General features: G+C 54.5%; 1 protein-coding gene across 5 annotated transcripts; it reads right to left on the bottom strand.

Moving 5' to 3' along the window:
- Positions 1–983: 983 nt before the first annotated feature.
- On the bottom strand, positions 984–17,714 carry CCDC120 (coiled-coil domain containing 120). 5 transcript variants are annotated; one of them, XM_011946677.1, is made up of 11 exons: positions 11,452–11,544; positions 8,316–8,467; positions 8,095–8,185; positions 7,820–7,953; positions 6,376–6,516; positions 5,694–5,988; positions 5,260–5,322; positions 4,723–4,897; positions 4,506–4,604; positions 2,197–3,111; positions 984–1,745 (listed from the first exon to the last, which is right to left on the bottom strand). In XM_011946677.1, exons 3-11 carry the CDS (start codon positions 8,141–8,143, stop codon positions 1,631–1,633), a joined length of 1,986 nt encoding a protein of 661 aa, XP_011802067.1. In that variant the 5' UTR covers positions 8,144–8,185; positions 8,316–8,467; positions 11,452–11,544; the 3' UTR covers positions 984–1,630. The 5 variants fall into 5 exon arrangements, with proteins under 5 accessions (XP_011802067.1, XP_011802069.1, XP_011802068.1 ...); XM_011946679.1 differs by having other exon boundaries at positions 8,131–8,185; positions 8,303–8,467; positions 11,452–11,532; XM_011946678.1 differs by having other exon boundaries at positions 8,131–8,185; positions 8,303–8,467; positions 11,488–11,520.
- Positions 17,715–19,606: the final 1,892 nt, after the last annotated feature.

Genomic DNA, 19,606 nt, shown 5'->3' on the forward strand with positions numbered 1-19,606 from the left:
CCGTTATTGCGCCACTACATTTCAGCCTGGGCAACACAGTGAGACATGGCCTCAAAAAAAAAAAAAATTAAAAACAATGCATAGGGAGGTTAAGGACAGAGTCTTTGTTGTCATCATTTATATTACCAAGAGTTATTGTTTGAGGTTGGCTAGAAATCTGAGTGCAGACAGGCAAAGAAGTTGCCCCACATCACAAAGCAAGTAAAGTCAAAACAGATGACACTATCACAGGCTATTCCCAAGGTATGTTTTTTTCCTGTAAAAATATATTATCTGGTCTTAACTAGAGGTGTGGGCCCTCAAGGTGAGGCAGACAGAGCAGCAGCAACACATGGGTTCAGTTTACACATTTATTATACAAATCCCCTTCCAGTGTGGGTAATGTCTTGGGCCCAGATCCATTGGTATAAAAAGAAAAGTTTTAACACCAGGAAAAGGGGGTAGGGGAACCCCCAGCTCCGAAAGTCACAGACAGGTATCATAGAAAACACAATTTGTGTGGGTTTGCTTAAAAAGTGGTGGATGGGGGCTGGGTGCAGTGGTTCACGGCTGTAATCCCAGTGCTTTGGGAGGCCAAGGTGGGCAGATCATGAGGTCAAGAGTTCAAGACCAACCTGGCCAATATGGTGAAACCTTGTCTCTACTAAGAATACAAAACTTAGCTGGGTGTGGTGGCGTGTGCCTGTAATCCCAGCTACTCAGGAGGGTGAGGCAGGAGAACCTAGGAGGCGGAGGTTGCAGTGAGCTGAGATTGTGCCACTGCACTCCAGCCTGGCGACAGAGCAAGACTCCGTCTCGAGGAAAAAAAAAAAAGGGGGGGGTGTGGATGGAAGGAAAGCCAAGGAAGGTGTGAGTGGTGAGCAGCCCGTGGCCCACAGCCTGTAGCCAGACCTCACCTGAGGATTTTACTGGCATCTACCAGTGCCAGGTCTGGTAGATGCCAGGTTCAACCCCCACAGGATCCCAGGACACGGCACACCTGATGGCTCTGCCTTTCGCCCCTCCTGTGGGGCCTCCTGACTGGGGGCGGTCAGGACAGAGGCCGTGGGCACAGACGGGGTTGGACTCCTTCAGGCATCCCACCCAGACTGCAGTCCTTCCAAGTGTGGGCAGAGAGCCCACTGCCCCAACAACTGCCCGGGCAATGCGTGGCAGGGATTTCTGTTCACACCAGAGTCTCCTGGCTGCCCTAAATGGCCCTGAGACCCGATATGGTCCATTTTATGGAGGGGGTTACTGAATGGAACCCGGTTGGGCATGGGAACAGGAATGAACCCAACCAGATGAGATCACAGTTTCCCTTTTATAAAACGCCTAGTGTTGGAGGAAGACAGTGAATACCTAAGTCACAACTGTAAACATAAATGGATGAAGGGGCTTGGGGTCCCCATGACATTATCCTCTCTCTTTTAAGCTGGCTGAGGGCCCCCAGTCCCCAGCACAGTGTGAGAGAAGAAGCAGGGTGTCAGACACCTTCCTGGGCCTACGGGGAGCCAGGGGCCTTGGAAGATTAGGTTGGAGCACTGTGCTCAGGACTGAGAGCAAGCACACCCCAGGGCCCAGCGAGGTCAGCTATGTGCTCCCCAGATTGGAATCGTGCCCAAGCCAACAAGGGACATATCAGAAGGGGTCAGACCAGTGTCCCCGGGGTCTGGGTGTCAGAACTGGAGGACTGCTCCCCCTCTAGCGTCAGGTCACTTAAACGAGCGCTCAGCTCCGGGGGATACAGGAAGTCCGCGTAGTATCTTTAGAAGGGGTAGCAGGAATCCGGAGGACAGGGCGGGGAAGACAAGAAGAGGAAAAGACAGACAAGACACATAAAAAGAAAGGAAAAGAGGCTCGTTAAAGAGGTGGAGGCAGGCACAGGACAGCACTTTCAGGCTCCAGGGCATGGAGAAACAAGGAAGAAAATGGCGAGGGGCATGAGATGTCCCTTCCTCCCAGCACCCTGGCTTCAAGGCTCATCTTCAGCCTATAACTTGATAAAGAATTGCTGCTACCAGTGCCCAAGATCCCCTCCACCAGGACCCCATGGACTAATGCAGGTCATGTGCAGTAGTGACCCTGTGCCATCACGGCAGCTAGTTTCCTCATGGTCCAATTCATTAGCTATCATGACTAGCCACTCCCTGGCCTGGATATCTTCGCCATCTGCCTTAAGAGACCCCTACCCATCAGTAAAAGCACCCCCCATACCTGCCAGAGACAGGGGGCGCCGTGAAACTCCTCGAGTGTGGGAGTGGCGCCTGGCTGGGGGCCCCGTACAGCGCCTGGCCCACCTCATAGCAGCGGGCATGGAGGAAGGGTGGGTGTGGCGGGCCCACGGAAGGGAGCACAGGCCGGCGCTGGGGCCCCGCGGCCAGTCCCGAGTTCCGGATGTACCAGTCCCGCAGCCCCTCCAGAGCCAGGTTCTTGTGGCCACTGCGTTCACCAGCCGAGGGGATACGGGTGGGTGGGGGCATCCACAGCAGAGGGTTTGGATGCACCTCAGGGCCCTCAGCAACCTCTGGGGGCAGGCCACAGGGCTTGGTGCGGGTGGCACGGGTGTGGGGGTCCTTGGTGCGGAGGAGGGGGCTGTTGCTGTCAGCTGCATACACAGGTGGTGGGCCGGGGAGCATGGTGAGGAGCCCATCCCGGCGGGAGAGGGGTCCTGGGACCTCAGCTGCAGGCAGCAGCTCCCCCCAGCCTGCTCCACCACCACTGCGGGGCAGACCCCGGTCCAAGGAATAGTCCAAGAGGAAGTCCCCACACACAGGTGGGAGCCGGGGGGCACCTCGGGAGGCAGGGGCAGCTGAGCTAGGCCGGGCGGCCCGGGGAGGGTCTGGGGGGCCTGCTGTGCGGGAGGAGAAGGCAGAGGTTGGTTGGGGGCGCTCATACAGCACCTCACTGCTCTTGCAGACTGGGGGGCCAGAGGCAGAGGGAGCCAGAGGGGTGGGCGGGGAGCCAGCTCCCCCACCAGCAGCCCGGTCCACCAGCAGGGCCTCAGAGCTGTTGCTGCGGCGGGTGCGAGCTACGAAGAGGGAGGCGCGATCGGAGGCAGGGTCCGCCCGGGGGAAGCCCATCTGGGAGTCCTGGCTGCCGGACCACTGACGAGAATGAAGGCCTTCAGGTCTGAGGTGAGAGGCGAGGGTCATGGGAATAGGGTCAGAAAAATCAGGCAGAAGGCGTGCAGTGCCCTCCCTACCCTACCCCTTTCTGAGCCTTCACTTTCACATCTCCAAATGGGCCCAGGGTTGGAAGCTGTGTGTATAAAGGTGGCAGGTAGTGACATGTAAAGGGCAGCTGAGGTTCTTCTGTCCTAGGCTAGGGGGTCGGGGGTAGAAATGCGTGGGGGAGGCCTGGCACTGTTAGCTCCAAGGGAGGTGTAAATCTGTGTAGGGACTCAGAGGAAAGGCTAGCAGAGTAGGTGCCGGGCAGGGGGCTCTTCCTAATCCAGCTGACCCCTCCCCATGCTAAGGCCCTTCTCACGGCTCCCATGGCCTCCAGGATTGAGTCCTAGGCCTTAGGGCCCACACGTAAAACGCTGCCTGAATTCTCTATCCGACCATATGTATGAACCACCCAAAGCTACCATCCCAACAGCCACCATTCACAGAATGCAAGCCCCACAAGGACGGGGACTTGGTTTTGTTCAGAGCCTGGGGAAAGTAGGCATTCTATTTAAGAAGCAGAAGATGACAATGGTTAAAAGCATGGACTCTAGAGTAAAACTTGCCTGGGCTCAAACTCCAGGACTTCAGTTTACTAACAAGTTACTTAACCTTTCTGTGCCTCATTTGCCTCATCTATAAAATGAGAATAACAATAGCACCCACCTCATAGGGATCTCATTATGATTGAATGAGTTGGTGCCACTAATTCCTAGCAGGTGGCAGGCACTCAGTATATGTTAACCAGAACTTATTATGTCCATGTTTTTCAAAGGCAGATACTATTATTTCCATTTCACAAATGAGGAGACTGATTCAGAAAAGGAGAATGGCTTGTCCAAAATGCACAGAAAAGCCCATACTCAAAACTTTGATGCTTCTGCCCCAAATCCCTACCCATTATCCACCGAGATGCCTGCTCACTTTTAACTCCCAGCCTTCCATGTCCCACACCTTTTGTTTTTTTGTTTTGAGACGGAGTTTTGCTCTTGTCGCCCAGGTTGGAGTGCAATGGCACAATCTTGATCTCAGCTCACTGCAACCTCTGCCTCCCAGGTTCAAGCGATTCTCCTGCCTCAGCCTCCCAAGTAGCTGAGATTACAGGTATGCCCCACCATACCCAGCTAATTTTTATATTTTTAGTAGAGATGGGGTTTCACCATGTTGGTCAGGCTGGTCTTGAACCCCTGACCTCAAGTAACCCACCCACCTCAGCCTCCCAAAGTACTGGGATTACAAGCGTGAGCCACCGCGCCCAGCGATCCCACACCTTATGATAATGCCGTCCTCAAGCTTCCAGTGAGAACTAATGGTTCCCTCCCCTCTGATCCTCCAGGCCACCCTGATTCCCCTTACTTGCAGAGCTGGGGGCCAGCGCCCCGGGTGAGGACTGGGGTGGCAGGCACACTTCGCCCCTCAAAACTGGAGGCACTCCTGGGCAGCGAGCGTGTGGGGCTAGACAGAGACAGGCAGGCCTAGGTGAGAGACTGTACCCACCAGCAGACCCTCTGCCAGCCCAAGCTTGCTATCCCATTCCCAGCTCCTGCAGAGGGGAGGAGGGGCTCATTCTCACCTGGTGGGGCTGGCCACAGAGTTCCGTCGGCTCTTCAGATCCCCGTAAAGATCTGATGGGGGTGGTTTCCATGGGGTTCGCCGCTCAGGGCTCCCCCCGGATACTGCCCGCAGCTGGTCCCAAGCCTTGGGTGGTGAGGGGCGCTCGGCCAGAGAGAAGCAGCCATGGGGCTCCTCTGAGTGGAAGAGAGCAAGTGGGACAGAATTCAATGAGGGGGGCCCAGAGGGGGCAGGACAGGCTGGTGGGCAAGGCCATGGGGAAGGGCAAAGTGCTGGGACAGGTTAAGCAGGCTGAGGAGCAGCTAAGGCTGACGAGTAGGTTCTGGGGCTGTGGGGCTGGGGGTTGGGGTGGGGTGAGGCTAAGAAGATGGGGGACCCACAGGAAGATGGAGCATGGCTAAGGAGAAGCTGAAGCAGCACAGGAGGGGCTGGGCATCAAAGGATGGGCTGATCATGCAGGATGTGGTCGGATGAATAAAGGGAATGGGCTGAGGAGACATAGGAGTCGGGGGCAGGTTTAGGGGATAGGAGTCCTCACCGTTGTCATGGCTGGCCCCAGACTCTGAGAGGGAGCTGCTCTCTGAGTGCAGAACTACGTCCTCTATAGGTGAGAGGGGGAGAAGTGGGCCTCTCACTCCCAGGCCTGGGTGCCGCCCCCTTACACCACTGGGTGGGCACCTCTACTTGGGCCACCTTCTGGCCAGTTTCTGCCCCATCCTGTTCCCTTCCCAAGAATCTGCTTTTACCAGAGCCCAAGACCACCCCAGCTTGGTTCCTGACTGTGCCGGCAGATATTCATCAGTCCCCCACAGTTTGTCCTTTCCGGTAAGCCAGTTTGTCACAACTCTTCTCACGGGTTGGGCCACTTGAGTTGTGCCTACCTCCCGGTTTTCACTGGCCACTCGGCCATCCCAGCCCTACCACGTTCATTTGCCAGTGTCCACTCTCCCACCCTCACCAGGGGATGCTCACCTTGGCTGAGCTGAGTGAGGCGCATGCCCAGGCAGACTCCCTGGGTGGTGATCACTGACCCCGTGGACAGTGGCAGTGGCTGGGGCAGCGGGAGCACTGGGAGGCCAAGGCGGGCCCGGACATCCCCGAGCTGCTCCTCTAGCTCGTGCAGCCTCCTCAGTGCATCTGCCTGGACCTGGCGACGGCGCCGGCGCTGCTCGGTGCTCAGATCAGGGGCCAGGGCCAGGCGACGGGCGGCTGCCGCGATCTGCTGCTGCACTGACACCTCACGCTCCAGGGCCTCAAGAGCCAGCTCCTGTCGGGCCCATCCAAATGTTGGAAATGGCCAGGAACAGGGACCTGGTGGGGCCAAACCCACTAGAGGCTGGCCTGTACTTCCTGCAGCCTATTCAGGCCTATTCACGTACAGGTGGAGCTTATTCACCTCGGGGAGGGGGCGGGTCAGGGCCTCTCCGTGAAGGGCTGGGTCGATTCATCTTCCTGAGGGTGGGAGGCCTGTCCTGACAGTTAGGAATCAGCATCCTCCCTCATCGCAGGAACCTACCTACAGAAGCCCTATTCCTTCTCATCTTAGCCTTTCCCTCACCTGGCCACAAGCCCCCTCCCCACACCTTCCTCCTGGCTACTCCTCTGTACCTGTCCCCTCTCCCCACCCTCTTGCTCTCCACACCCATCTGCTCACCTCAGCAGGGCACAAGGAGTGGTGTGGTTGGTTGGGGTGCGGTGGAGGGTAGGCACGGGCTGTGGGGGGCCGCCGGCGGACCAACTGGGGCCGTTCGCCAGGCTCTAGTGGGCACTCAGGGGGCAGCTGGCCAGTCAGCTCCTGGTGGGAGGCAGGGGTCAGAGACTACCAAGGGTTAGTTGGAAGGATGGGGTGAAGCATTAATGATCCCAGAAGCTACAGAAGTCCTACCACAAGCCTGGTCCGGCTCAGCACCTACGCATGATACTCCCCTTCCTCCTCCCAGTATCTCCACCAGGCAGGTGTGCCCAAACTTCAGTGGCCCAAACCCCTGGGGTGGTGGGCATGGGAGGCAGGGAAACCTGCTTTGGAATCCAGAATTGTTTCGTTTTTATAAAGGGGACACCATTGAGATCCTAAGTATTACATAACTCCCTTCAGGGGCTGTGGCTGCATGGTCTGAGCTATAGTATTATTTCTGGCACACTGTGGGCATTCATAGTAAGAGGGGTAAACTGAAACTACAGATCACCCTGTGCCAGTTCAGGTCAGATTGTGCTGCCAAATTTTGGACAGAACCTGTTTTCTGAAGTTTGTTGGATTCGAAATAGTCAACAGTGGGCCTGTATTATCATATTTCTTTTTTTCTTTTTTTTTTTTTTTGAGGTGGAGTTTCACTCTTGTTGCCCAGGCTGGCTGGAGTGCAATGGTGCAATCTCAGCTCATCACAACCTCCACCTCCCAGGTTTAAGCAATTCTCCTGCCTCAGTGCCTCCCAAGTAGCTGGGATCACAGGCGTGAGCCACCATGCCCAGCTAATTTTGTTTTTTGTTTTTTGCTTTTTTTTTTTTTGAGACAGTCTTGCTCTGTCGCCCAGGCTGGAGTGCAGTAGCGTGATCTCAGCTCACTGCAAGCTCCACCTCCCGGGTTCAAGCCATTCTCCTGCCTCAGCCCCCCAAGTAGCTGGGACTACAGGTGCCCACTACCACACCCGGCTAATTTTTTGTATTTTTAGTAGAGACGGGGTTTCACCGTGTTAGCCAGGATGGTCTCAATCTCCTGACTGTGTGATCTGCCCGCCTCGGCCTCCTAAAGTGCTGGGATTACAGGCATGAGCCACTGTGCCCAGACTAATTTTGCATTTTTAGTAGAGACAGGGTTTCTCCATATTGGTCAGGCTGGTCTCGAACTCCCAACCTCAGGTGATCCACCTGCCTCAGCCTCCCAAAGTGCTGGGATTACAGGTGTGAGCCACAGCACCCAGCCTCATATTTCATTCATTCTAACATATCTAAGCTGAGCTTTGAGGAGAAAGTGGGTGACAGGGAATCTACAGCCAAGACAAGTGATTGAGGAATTGCCACCCAAGTCTGTCTACCTAGGGCCCCAGCTTCCCACCTCCTCCCAACCTCCCCGCCTGATAACCCTAGGGCCAGGCCCTCACCGCCTCCTGGAGACACACTTTGCGGAGCTCCTGCAGTTTCAGGCTCAGGGCCTCCTGCAGGGTCCGCTGCCGGTCAAGCAGCCCCCGCAGACGCTCTGACTTCACCTGGGGGGCAGCCTCTCCGAACAGGGCAGCTGGACACAGAGGGAGCAAAGATCAGTGGGACAGCCAGGGCATTCTGGAGCAGCTGTGGAGGAAGGGACTGACTCTTCCCGAGCAAGCAGGTGGTGATTTAGAGCAGGGGAGGGGCAGCAGGAGGGGAAGGAGCCACCGACCTGGGGCACTGAAGGTAGGAGAGCTGATCAGCTGACCTTTGACTTCCATCTTGGTGCTGTAGAGAGGCCGTGGCTGACGGCTGGACAAAGTCTGGCAGTGACACACAGGAGCCATTAAGGAAGCACGTCCCATGATACCCCAACACCCAGCCCTTCCCAGCTTCCCATGCCGCAGCGGGGAATAAGGGGTAACCTGGGCCCCACGTGCCTGCTTGACCTGCCCTTTCAGAATCCGTGTGGATGTCTGGACCCACTTGGCCCTGGTACCTTGGCCCTGGTTCCCTTCGCACTGAGTGGGAGCACAGCAAGTGGGGAGCTGGGCGGACTTACAATGCCTCCTCAGAGGCCCATGGGTCACAGCCACGAGTCTTGCCTGGGGAAGGAGAATTAATGGGACAGATTCAACCAACTATAACAACAATGGACATGCAGTCAACACCTGGGTGCCTGCAACAGTTACCTATGATGCCACACTAAATCTTCAGAGCCACCCAGAAAGATTCATATTCCCATTTTAGAGATGAGGATAGGCAGGCACAGAGGTGAAATAACTGGCCCACAGCCACAGACATAACCCAGGCCCACCCCTCTGGTCCTACACCCTCACTCATGAGAACTGCTCTAACTCCACCAACTTCCTCATAAGCTCCCTGGTCCCTCAGGCCTCAGGGTCTTTGCCCAGGCTGTGGCTGCTGCCTGAAGTGCTTTCTTCAACCTCTCACCACCCCAGCCCCTGCATCACACTTATCATTCTAGAGCTTAAATATCACTTCCACAGTTATATCCTCTCACAAACAGTTGTCCAACAAGAGATTGTGCCTCCTGGAACATCGACGAGAACAAGAAACATTATCTGTTCCACTTTCATCAGCATCACCAGCACCCTGAACACGGCTGTACACAGAAGTGCTCAATGAATGGGTGCCAGCTGAATGAATAAAAGACTGAGTAAACGAATGAGGAGGCAGTGGAGCCAGGGTTCAAGCCCAGATCTGTGGGTCTGTGCTTGTTCCAACTCCATTCTGTAGCTCTAGTGCAGCAAGGAGAATGTTCACTTGACCCAGGGTCCCTCCAGCTCCTCTCCCGACGACAGCCTGTCCTGAGCCTAGCATAGGGAAGTCCTCCTGCTGGGATTTGTGAGAAGCAAAGTCCACAGCTGCAAATAATGAACCACCTGCCTCCTGCCTCCTTCTCTGCCCGATGGCTCGGCTGACCATGGAGCCTGCCTTGGCTGGCCACCCCTCCTCTGGAGTTTGCTCCCTCCCTTCCACATCATGCTCAGTCCCCAGCGGGGCAGCCAAGTAATATCACCTCCCACCACCTGGCCTAACCTAGGTGACAGGTGACTGGGAGGGCTTTATGGGGCTACAGAGTTCCCGTTATCACCTACCTTGAAGTCGGTAGCTTGTCATGATGTTAGCCTGGTGTGAGGAAGACCCAGCCAACCAACAGGCATGGGTTCAAGCCCCTTCCCCATCTGTATATTGTGGGGTGAGGCCAAGCTGCTTATAAACTGTCATGTTTCTCTGCAGTCCTCCTACCTGCCCCATAGGGCATGTACCCCTCTCTTGAGGCAGTGGTGTCCTGCCTTCAACAGCAGGGGTGGGGATCAGTCCCTAAAGCCTTTTGACAAACCCAGGCCCCGGCAGAGGCATTCACATCCTCACTCATCTAAGGTCTGACATTTCCCAGCATGGCAGGGGTTCCTCGACATCCCAGTTCACTGGGGCTCCAACTTTCCAGCCCCCATTTAGGCCCAAGGAACTCTCACAGGGTTCCCTGGAATCTTCCTCCACCCCCACAGGAACCCAACTCTGTCCATGGTTCCCCTTGCCATCATTGGTCCCAATCCCATGCTGGGCTGCTTCAATTCTCTTTTTTTTTTTTTGGGGGGGGGGACGGGGTCTGGCTCTGTTGCTTAGGCTGGAGTGCAGTGGCAAGATCTTGGCTCACTGCAGCCTCCACTTCCCAGGTTCAAGCAATTCTCCCACTTCAGCCTCCAGAGTAGCTGGGATTACAGGTGTACACCACCATGCCTGGCTAATTTTGTATTTTTAGTAGAAATGGGGTTTCACCATGTTGGCCAGGCTGGTCTCAAACTCCTGACCTCAGGTGATCCTCCAGCCTTGGCCTCCCAAAGTGCTGGGATTACAGGTGTACACCACCATGCCTGGCTAATTTTGTATTTTTAGTAGAAATGGGGTTTCACCATGTTGGCCAGGCTGGTCTCAAACTCCTGACCTCAGGTAATCCACCCACCTCAGCCTCCCAAAGTGCTGGGATTACAGGCGTTTGAGGCACTGCACCCAGCCAATCCTTTCTTCTCTAGTTTCTCAGAGCATCCTAGAAGTCCAGACAGGGTCCACACAGGAACCCCAACTCCTCCCTGTCAGCCCGACCTCGGGGGGACATAGTTAGAGCATGAGTCATGGGGTCACTGGGCAGGCTAGACACAGTCACCGCCCCACACCCCCACACCCAGTTCCTAAGCCTCTGCCTCCGCTCACCTGCCCTCTGCATACTTGCCTTGGGGCCTCGTCCCCACCCAGATGGCAAGAAACGGATCCCAGCAAACCCCTCCCCAGCACACCCCTACACCAACCCCAGGTCTCCCCGCACCAGTGACCCCATGGCCCCCATCCTATCCCAGGGATGAGCTGCAGCAGGAGAGCAGCAGAGGGCACCCCGCACACCCAGAGGCGGGCCCGGCAGGTTTTTCAGGTCTGCCATTCTGACACCACAGCTGAGAAAGAAATTCCTGGCTGTAATGACTGTTTACAACCAAGATACCTCACCTGGGTGGCACCCCAACACTTGGGGGGGCATTTCCACATCCTGCCACTATTAGAGCAAATACAAACTCTCAATGTCTGGGCCATTCCCTTCCCCAGAGCCCCCGCTTCCTCCACTGTCGTGAACAAATCAGGCATAGGCAGGCAGGTGCCTGAGTAATGGTTTCTTATTAGCCCAGTCTGGTCTTTCTTGGGGAGCTGGGCCCTGGGTTGGGGGAGGACAGAGGCTACTCCTGGGGGAGGAAAGGAAGCAGGGATAGGGTGGAGAAGGGGGGACTCATACTTCTCTTTTCCCCGATCCCTCCTCATCCATTTCCGGCCGGGGGAATCAGCTCGGTGCCAGAAAAGGAAATTGGTGTTTTGGGCTTTGCCCCTGTCCTCAGGCCCTCCATTCTCACTGCCCCTACACACACCCCCGCGCCCCATGCCACCCTGCCCTGCATTGTTGGTGTGCCTCTTCCACAGACCTGGCTCTCTAGCGAAGGGAACTTCAGTACACACTGCCCCAGCTCCCCAATGCCCTCATCCCCCTCGAACCCTGGGCCCACTGCTCCCAGGTGCTCACCAATGCCAGAGAGTGCTGTGGGGTAGCCTCAGATACCTCAAAAATAGTTGTCTCGACCAGGCCCTGGCTCCGGCTGGTAGTGGCAGTGAGCAGCAGTGGCAGATGCCTTGGCCACCTCCCACTAGGTAATGGCCCAGCCTACCTGGCCAGGAACTAGGCCGGCCCACACCTTTTAACCCTTGCCTGTCTGCCACCAGGACTAGGGTCACCCCTGGGGGCAGTTTCAGGGCCAGGTCCACTCAGGGTGCCCAGCATGTCTAAGACAGCCTGGGCCAGGCAGGGTAGCTGGTGCCTATAATCTCAGCACTTCGAGAGGATCGCCTGAAGCCAAGAGTTCAAGGCCAGACTATGCAACATGGCGAGACCCCCATCTCTACAAAAAAATTTTTAAAAACTGGCCAGGCATGGAGGCATGTGCCTCCTCACCCCATACACTTAGCAGAAAACTGGGAAGAAGGGCTGAGAGTGGTGGGAGTAGCAGCTGCCTCTCCTACTGCTCAAATTCCCAGAGGATTAGATGCTGCCCACCCAAGGGACACCTTGGATCTGGGCCATAGAAGTGTAAAGTACATGGGAGGCTTCGGGTGTAAACTGGGTTTTTGTCTCTTGGCAATAAGCATCACATTCTGAGGCCCCTACCCTTTCCTCCCAGGGCAAGGCAGTGGTAGAAGGTCTTGGGGCAATTCCCACCCTCACTGGGGAATAGTTTCCCAAGTTGGGAACAGAGGAAGTCGACCTTTCTAAGGAGAGACCAGGTCTCAAGATCCTTCTGTGGCTCCAGAAGAAATAATCTCAATAAATCAAGCACAACTTACGCCCTACAAAACACTTATGGGTTTTGACCCTTCTTGGTTCCTACAAATGTAGGAGGATAGCACAGACCCAGCCTCCTCACAGCCATTTTATAGATGCAGAAGCTGAGGCTTGGAAAGGTGAAGAGGCCCAATTCAGATCACAGTGGCAGAAGAGCAGGTGAAATCAGAATTTCCAGGGACTGGGTCCTGGCTGGGAGGCAGACAGAGGCTACTCCTGCTATTGGGGAAGAGAATAAGGGAAGGGGGCTCATGCTTCTTCACATCCATGCTGGGTCTCTCTTCTTCGGAGAGTTAGGCTTCATGCCAGAGAAAGAAATGAGAGCTTTGAGTCCCTACGATGTACTGTTCCTGCCTCCCCTCACCTCGCCCACCACCACCACCACCACCACCACCTGGGCTCTGGGCCAGTCTCGGCACACAGCACACATCCTGCGCTCCCTTCAGGACCATCTGCTCTGTGACCTCAGGGCCCAAGTCCCACCCAGCCCCCTGCAGCAGCCCACACCATGACCTGAAGTAAGGAAAGCTGCAGATGGGCCAAGCCTAGAGAGGAGCTCACTCTGAATCAGCAGCGCCCCAGACTCACACTATTAAGGCCCCCCGCTATCCCTGCCCACCTTTCTTCCTGGGTGTGAGATTTTCAGCATGGAACACAAAGGCCCCTTTCATGGCCCTCCCCCCTTCACTGCCTGGGGCTGGTGGAGACGGGCAGTGGTAAGGTGGGCATTGAGTGTCTGTAGGGAGTGTCCTCTCGGCCACAGCCTCTCCCACCTCTTGTGGGCCACCAAGGATGTTGGGAAGCGGGACAATAATAAAATCAGAGCCAAGAGGGATGACAATCTGGCTGGCAATGTAGATTGAGTCTTAAAGCTTAGGTCTCCTCATCTGTAAAATGGGTAAAAGGTAGTTACAGGCCGGGCGCAGTGGCTCAAGCTTGTAATCCCAGCACTTTGGGAGGCCGAGACGGGCGGATCACGAGGTCAGGAGATCGAGACCATCCTGGCTAACACGGTGAAACCCCGTCTCTACCAAAAAATACAAAAAAACTAGCCGGGCGAGGTGGCGGGCGCCTGTAGTCCCAGCTACTCGGGAGGCTGAGGCAGGAGAATGGTGTGAACCTGGGAGGCGGAGCTTGCAGTGAGCCGAGATCCAGCCACTGCACTCCAGCCTGGGTGACAGAGCGAGACTCCGTCTCAAAAAAAAAAAAAAAAAAAAGGGGGTTTAAACACAAAAGGGGGCCAAGTAACTTTGAAAGGCATTTCTTTTTTTTTTTTTTTTTTTTTTTTTTTTTTTTGAGACGGAGTCTTGCTCTGTCGCCCAGGCTGGAGTGCAGTGGCCGGATCTCAGCTCACTGCAAGCTCCGCCTCCCGGGTTCACACCATTCTCCTGCCTCAGCCTCCCGAGTAGCTGGGACTACAGGCGCCCGCCACCTCGCCCGGCTAGTTTTTTGTATTTTTTAGTAGAGACGGGGTTTCACCGGGTTAGCCAGGATGGTCTCGATCTCCTGACCTCGTGATCCGCCCGTCTCGGCCTCCCAAAGTGCTGGGATTACAGGCTTGAGCCACCGCGCCCGGCCTGAAAGGCATTTCAAAGTGCAAGGAAACACACCATGTCATTAATGACTGTTACTAACAACAATTAATACACTCACACAGAGGTGGGCTGTTGTGAGGGTAACTGGGGGAGAGCAGGTAACTGGACCTCCTGGGCCAGCAGACAAATGGGGCAGAGTCACTAGCACACATCATTGCCCTGGTCCATGACTTTTAACAGCCTCGAAGACGACCCAACCTCTAAGCCCCATCCCAGCTGGGTCCTGGGCCTCACGTGACCCTGGTATCACTAGTAAATGGTGAGTCTGGGATTCAACCCAGTTCTGCCACTTACTGGCTGTGTGACTGCTTGAACAAGTCACTTAACCTCTCTGTGCCTCTCTGTCAATTGGGAATGATGATAACAGTATGTACCTCACGAGGCTATTGTGAGCATTAAATCAGTTAATACATTTAAAGCTTGTGCAGAACAGTGCCTGGGAAGAGCTCAGTTTATGTTGGCTGTCACACTTACAAGTATTCTTCCCCACAGGAAGTCAGGAATCAAGTAGATACATTCAGATACATTTTTTCCAGACAGAGCTAGTGTCCTTCAGTCTCACTTGATACATTTGAAACAGTCGTTTTTCCTCAGATAACTTGTCTGAACTCTTGCTATCCAAAATCAGAGACTAAATGTATTCAAACGCAATGTTGTTTTTTTTTTTGAGACCGAGTCTCGCCCTGTCACCCAGGCTGGAGTATAGCGGCATGATCTCGGCTCACTGCAACCTCCATCTCCCGGGTTCAAGCAGTTCCCTGCTTTAGCCTCCCGTGTAGCTGGGATTACAGAAGCCTGCCACCACACCCGGCTAATTTTTGTATTTTTAGTAGAGGCGGGGTTTCACCATCTTGGCCAGGCTAGACTCGAACTCCTGACCTCGTGATCCCCCCACCTCAGCGTCCCAAAGTGCTGGGATTACAGGCGTGAGCCACTGCCCCCGGCCTCAGATCCATTTTTGAGACAGAACTAGTATCCCTCAGCTTCCAAATCCTACTTGCTAACTAGACACGGTACCCTCCCTGCTCACCAAATGAGACATATTTGAAACAGAGCTGTTTTCCCTCATGATTCAACCTGTCCTTTCTCAACATCAAAAATGCAGGAACCAAATACATTCAGAGAAACTGTCTGAACTCTCACCATACAAATGCAAGAACTGAATGGATTTAGAAACATTTTTGAGATACGACTGGTATCCCTCATTCTTGAACTTTCGTTACTCTCCAGGCAAAATGCAGGAACCTTTACATAACAGGGTACCCTCACTATCCCAACTCTTGTCCCTGGAGCTCAGGAAAGTTCATAGATTTGGATATATTTTTGAGTTAAAGTCATTATTCTTCATTATCTCAATTTTCCCCACTCACTATGTAAGATGCGAAAACAAAATACCTTCAGATAACTTGGTAGGTTTCACTGTCTGAACTTCTGGCGCTCTCCCTCTCAGAATTCAGGTACCAAATAGATTGGGACAGTGAGGAATGCTTGTGTGGTTATCAATAGGTTTGGGTAGATGTTCAGGATAAATAAGATAGGTCTGGCATCTTGTTATTCAAACTCACTAGTCTCTGTGAGAAATGCAGGAACGAAACCTAATTGAGTAACACATTACCCTCTAGCCATCCAAGTTCTCCCCATCATCCTCAGAATCAAGGAGATTCGGACAATGAAGGGAACCCTGTATTATTGTTGTTACTGTTACTACTGGACAGGCCTGATTCTTACATCCAGTGACTGCCTGGCCTTCTCTCCCACAGACAAGCCCCACAACGGTGGGCTGGACTTAGCACCAAGATTTTTATTGCTTACTGCTGAGAGAAGGAGGATGAATCCTTGACCCCATCCCTCCTCTATACCAAGTCCTGAAGCCTTGGCCTAGAATAGATTTCTTCTCTTTCAGGCCGGGAAAACAGGGATCATGCACCCAGAATCAAGACCAAGGAATAGGGGTAACATGGCCTAGAAGATTCATACATACCCCAGCATCCCCCATCTCTTCATATTTTCTCAACTCTTCCCCACAACGTGAGGCAGTCCCCAACATAGCAAGGCTGGAAACATGACCCAGACCTCTCAGACTCCCAGAGAGTCACTGAATAATTTAGGGTATTCTTTCACACTTGCAGAGGGCAGCAGTGTAGGAACAGTTGCATGCCCTCCTGGGGCAGGAAGAGAAATGTAAGCTCTATGTGAGATTACTAGGGTGGGGGTAGGGGAGATTACATACAAAAACCCCCATCAGCCACGCAAGGTGCACAGGGCTGCTTGCTCTTGCTAAGAGAAGCATTTGGGATGTACTTCAGAGGTCCTGGTAACAGCAGAATCTTCGAGTTCCAGGCACAGTATAATGGGATCCCGTCCTGGGCTCAGAAGGGATGGCAAATGGATATTAGGAAAGAAGAAGATCTGAACAGGGTGGAGGGGCATGGTAAGGGGGAGAACAGCCTGGGGCTGGGACAGGAAGGGACAGAACAGGAAGGAGCATACGGGACAAGATAGAACCAGAGTTATTACAGGATGGAGGTCAAGAGGCAGGATGGGGAATGAGCCAGGACACTGGCCAGGGGATGGGATAAGGTGGGGCTCAGGACAAGGGTCAGAGAAAAAGTACAAGAAAGAGACAAAACAGCGGGGCAGACATGACTAGGAAAGGCTAAGCCAGTGGTCAAATGAGGGGACAGGGAAAAGGGCAGGTTCAGGATGGAGGTCAGGAACAGGAAAAGACCAAGACACAATGAGGATAGGAATGAGTATGGTGATGGGACAAGAAAAGAGGGAAAAACAGGACAGAGTCAGGGGCAGGGACAAGGCAGGAGACGGGGGTATTTAAAGGTGGTGAGCCAGGATGCAGATCACAAGTATATAGGAGAGGATATCATATAGGGTGCAGAGAAAGGACAGAAGTTAGAGGGCAGGAATCAGGACAGAACTAGACCAGACTGGGGTTAGGGGGACAGGACATGACTGGTAGAGGTTCAGAGACTGGATAAGAGTTTAGGGAACAGACAGGTCAAGCATCAGGGCAGAAACCGGGGTCAGTGTTGGGCATTAGGATAGGGCAAGATGTTTCAGAGATGAGACGGGGTCGGGCAAAGATCAGGGTCAGGTCAAAGATCCCCAGGACAGAACTGGATGGGGTTTAGGGTCAGGACTGGATTTAGGGGGAACAAAACAGGGGTTGAGGATCATACCAGGCCAGAATATGGTTAGGTCAGAGCTCTAACGGAAGGTACTGAGGCCAAGGCCAACAGGGGTTGAGGTTTAAAAAAGATGTAGTCAGGTCGGAAGGGGTCAGGGCTGAGGCCACGGGGTCAGAGGTCGCGGGTGCGCGCGCAGGTACGCCCCGTCGGCGTTTCCGGGCCTTCACCCCACCCTGTCCCCTCCCTCCGCAGGCGGGGCTGGTTACTCACCAAGGGTCCCAGCGCAGCGGTAGGCGGGGTCGGTGTCGGCCAGCCGGGGTAGTGGGCGCGCCCCTCCCTCACTGCGCCCTGCTCGTCCCCGGGCGCGCGCTTGCTCCCCTTCCGCGCCCTGCCCGTGGGCCGTGTTTGGCTGCGCGACCGTTAGCCGTGGGGACCAAACGGGGGTCGCGGGGAGGGTGGGAGGGGAGCGCCGGCCCGGCCGCGGGCGACGGACCCCCACCCCCACCTCTAACTCGGGTCTGTCGGCTTCCAGCGGCACGGCCACCTCCGCCGCTCAGCCGAGCCTAGGGGGTGGGGGGACCAGGGGGCGGGGCGCGAGACCACAGCAGCGGCGGAGACGAAGTGCGCAGGCGCCGGCTCGGGTCTTGGCTTTTTCTTGCTGTGGGAGCGCCAGGAGCGAACAAGCTGGGAGCGCGTGCGCACATTCTTTCTCGAGGGCGGCGGAGCCCTCCCTCGCCGAGGCCACGCCCCCTCAGGGAGCCTACTGGCGCCCCTCACCGCAAGTCGTCCCCTAGGGACCCGCAAGCAGTACCCCAAGCTGCTCTCTGCAAGTTATCCCCACACCTCTAAACCCCAGCTACCCTCCCTATTGTCCCTCAAATGCACTCCAAACCAACCTCCATTATCCTCCAAATTATATCCCCAAACTACTGTCTGTTGATTCCAAGCGGTACCTCCAGTCCACCCTCTATGGACACCCAAGCTGTAGCAGTAAACTACCTTACACTACCCCCAGTTTTGCTCCACCAAACCATCTGCAATCAGCCCTGAAACCATTACCCTCCAAACAGCATGACCAAATCACCTGCTATCTACTTCCAATGTGCACCCATAACACCCTCCATTGACCCCAAACCCCTCTCCATGAACCCTCCAGGATATTCCATTCACCCAAAATGGCACTCCAGGAGCCCCCAACACCAGTCCAAACATTCCTAATTACCCTGAACGTGGGCCTCACCCGCACCACAAAATAATTCCAACAGTCACCCACATTACCTCCAAACCATGTTCCATGGACCCCTCTGACCCAGCCACCTTTCATTGACCTCCCCTCATATCCCCACAAAATTACCTTCCAACAGCCCCTGTCACTGTGCCATGTAACCCAACTACACTTTCTGTGGTCTTTCAACTGCATTTCAAGCCACCCTCCAGCACCCTCTACACCTCTAACCCACACTCCACTGACCCAAACTGCACCTTAAACCACTCTCCAACAGTCCTCAACTGTACCTTCAAATAGCCACCAACCATCCTGCTGTAGTTACCCAATTGGGCCCCCAAATCATACTCCAGTGGCCCCAAATGTGTCCCCTAAGCCCTCCAAAGACTTACATGCACCCTGGATCATACTTAAGTGACCTAAATTACAAAGAACTCTCAGTAATTTTTTTCTTTTTTCTTTTTTTTTTTTTGAGACGGAGTCTCGCTGTGTCGCCCAGGCTGGAGTGCAGTGGTGCAATCTTGGCTCACCGCAAGCTCCGCCTCCTGGGTTCATGCCATTCTTCCGCCTCAGCCTCCGAGTAGCTGGGACTACAGGCGCCCGCCACCACGCCCCGCTAAATTTTTTGTATTTTTAGTAGAGACGGGGTTTCACCGTGTTAGCCAGGATGGTCTCGATCTCCTGACCTCGTGATCCGCCCGCCTTGGCCTCCCAAAGTGCTTGAGCCACCGCCCCCGGCCAATTTTTTTCTTAAAACAACTTAACTGGGATATAATTTACGTACCAGGCTGCGCACAGTGGCTCACACTTGTAATCCTAGCACTTTGGGAGGCCAAGGCGGGTGGATCACTTGAGGCCAAGGGCTCAAGACCAGCCTGGCCAACATGGTGAAACCCCGACTCTACTAAAAATACAAAAAATTAGCTGGACGTGATGGCTCACACCTGTAATCTCAGCTACTCAGGAGGCTGAGGCAGGAGAATCGCTTGAACCCAGGAGGTGGAGGCTGCAGTGAGCCAAGATAGTGCCACTGCACTCCAGCCTGGGCAACAGAGTGAGAATCCATCTCAAAAAATAATAATGATAATTATGTACCATAAAAGCCATCCACAATTAAGTGTGCAGTGCAACATAGTAAATTTACCTAAGTGAGGCACAGTGGCTCACGCCTGTAATCCCAGCACTTTGGGAGGCCAAGATGGGCAGATCACCTGAGGTCAGGAGTTCAGGACGAGCCCAGCCAACATGGTGAAACCCCATCTCTACTAAAAATACAAAAATTAGTCAGGTAGGCCGGGCGCGGTGGCTCAAGCCTGTAATCCCAGCACTTTGGGAGGCCGAGACGGGCGGATCACGAGGTCAGGAGATCGAGACCATCC

The sequence above is a fragment of the Colobus angolensis genome, unplaced genomic scaffold (genome assembly GCF_000951035.1).
Source record: "Colobus angolensis palliatus isolate OR3802 unplaced genomic scaffold, Cang.pa_1.0 Scaffold252, whole genome shotgun sequence".
In the NCBI taxonomy this organism is placed as follows: domain Eukaryota; kingdom Metazoa; phylum Chordata; class Mammalia; order Primates; family Cercopithecidae; genus Colobus; species Colobus angolensis.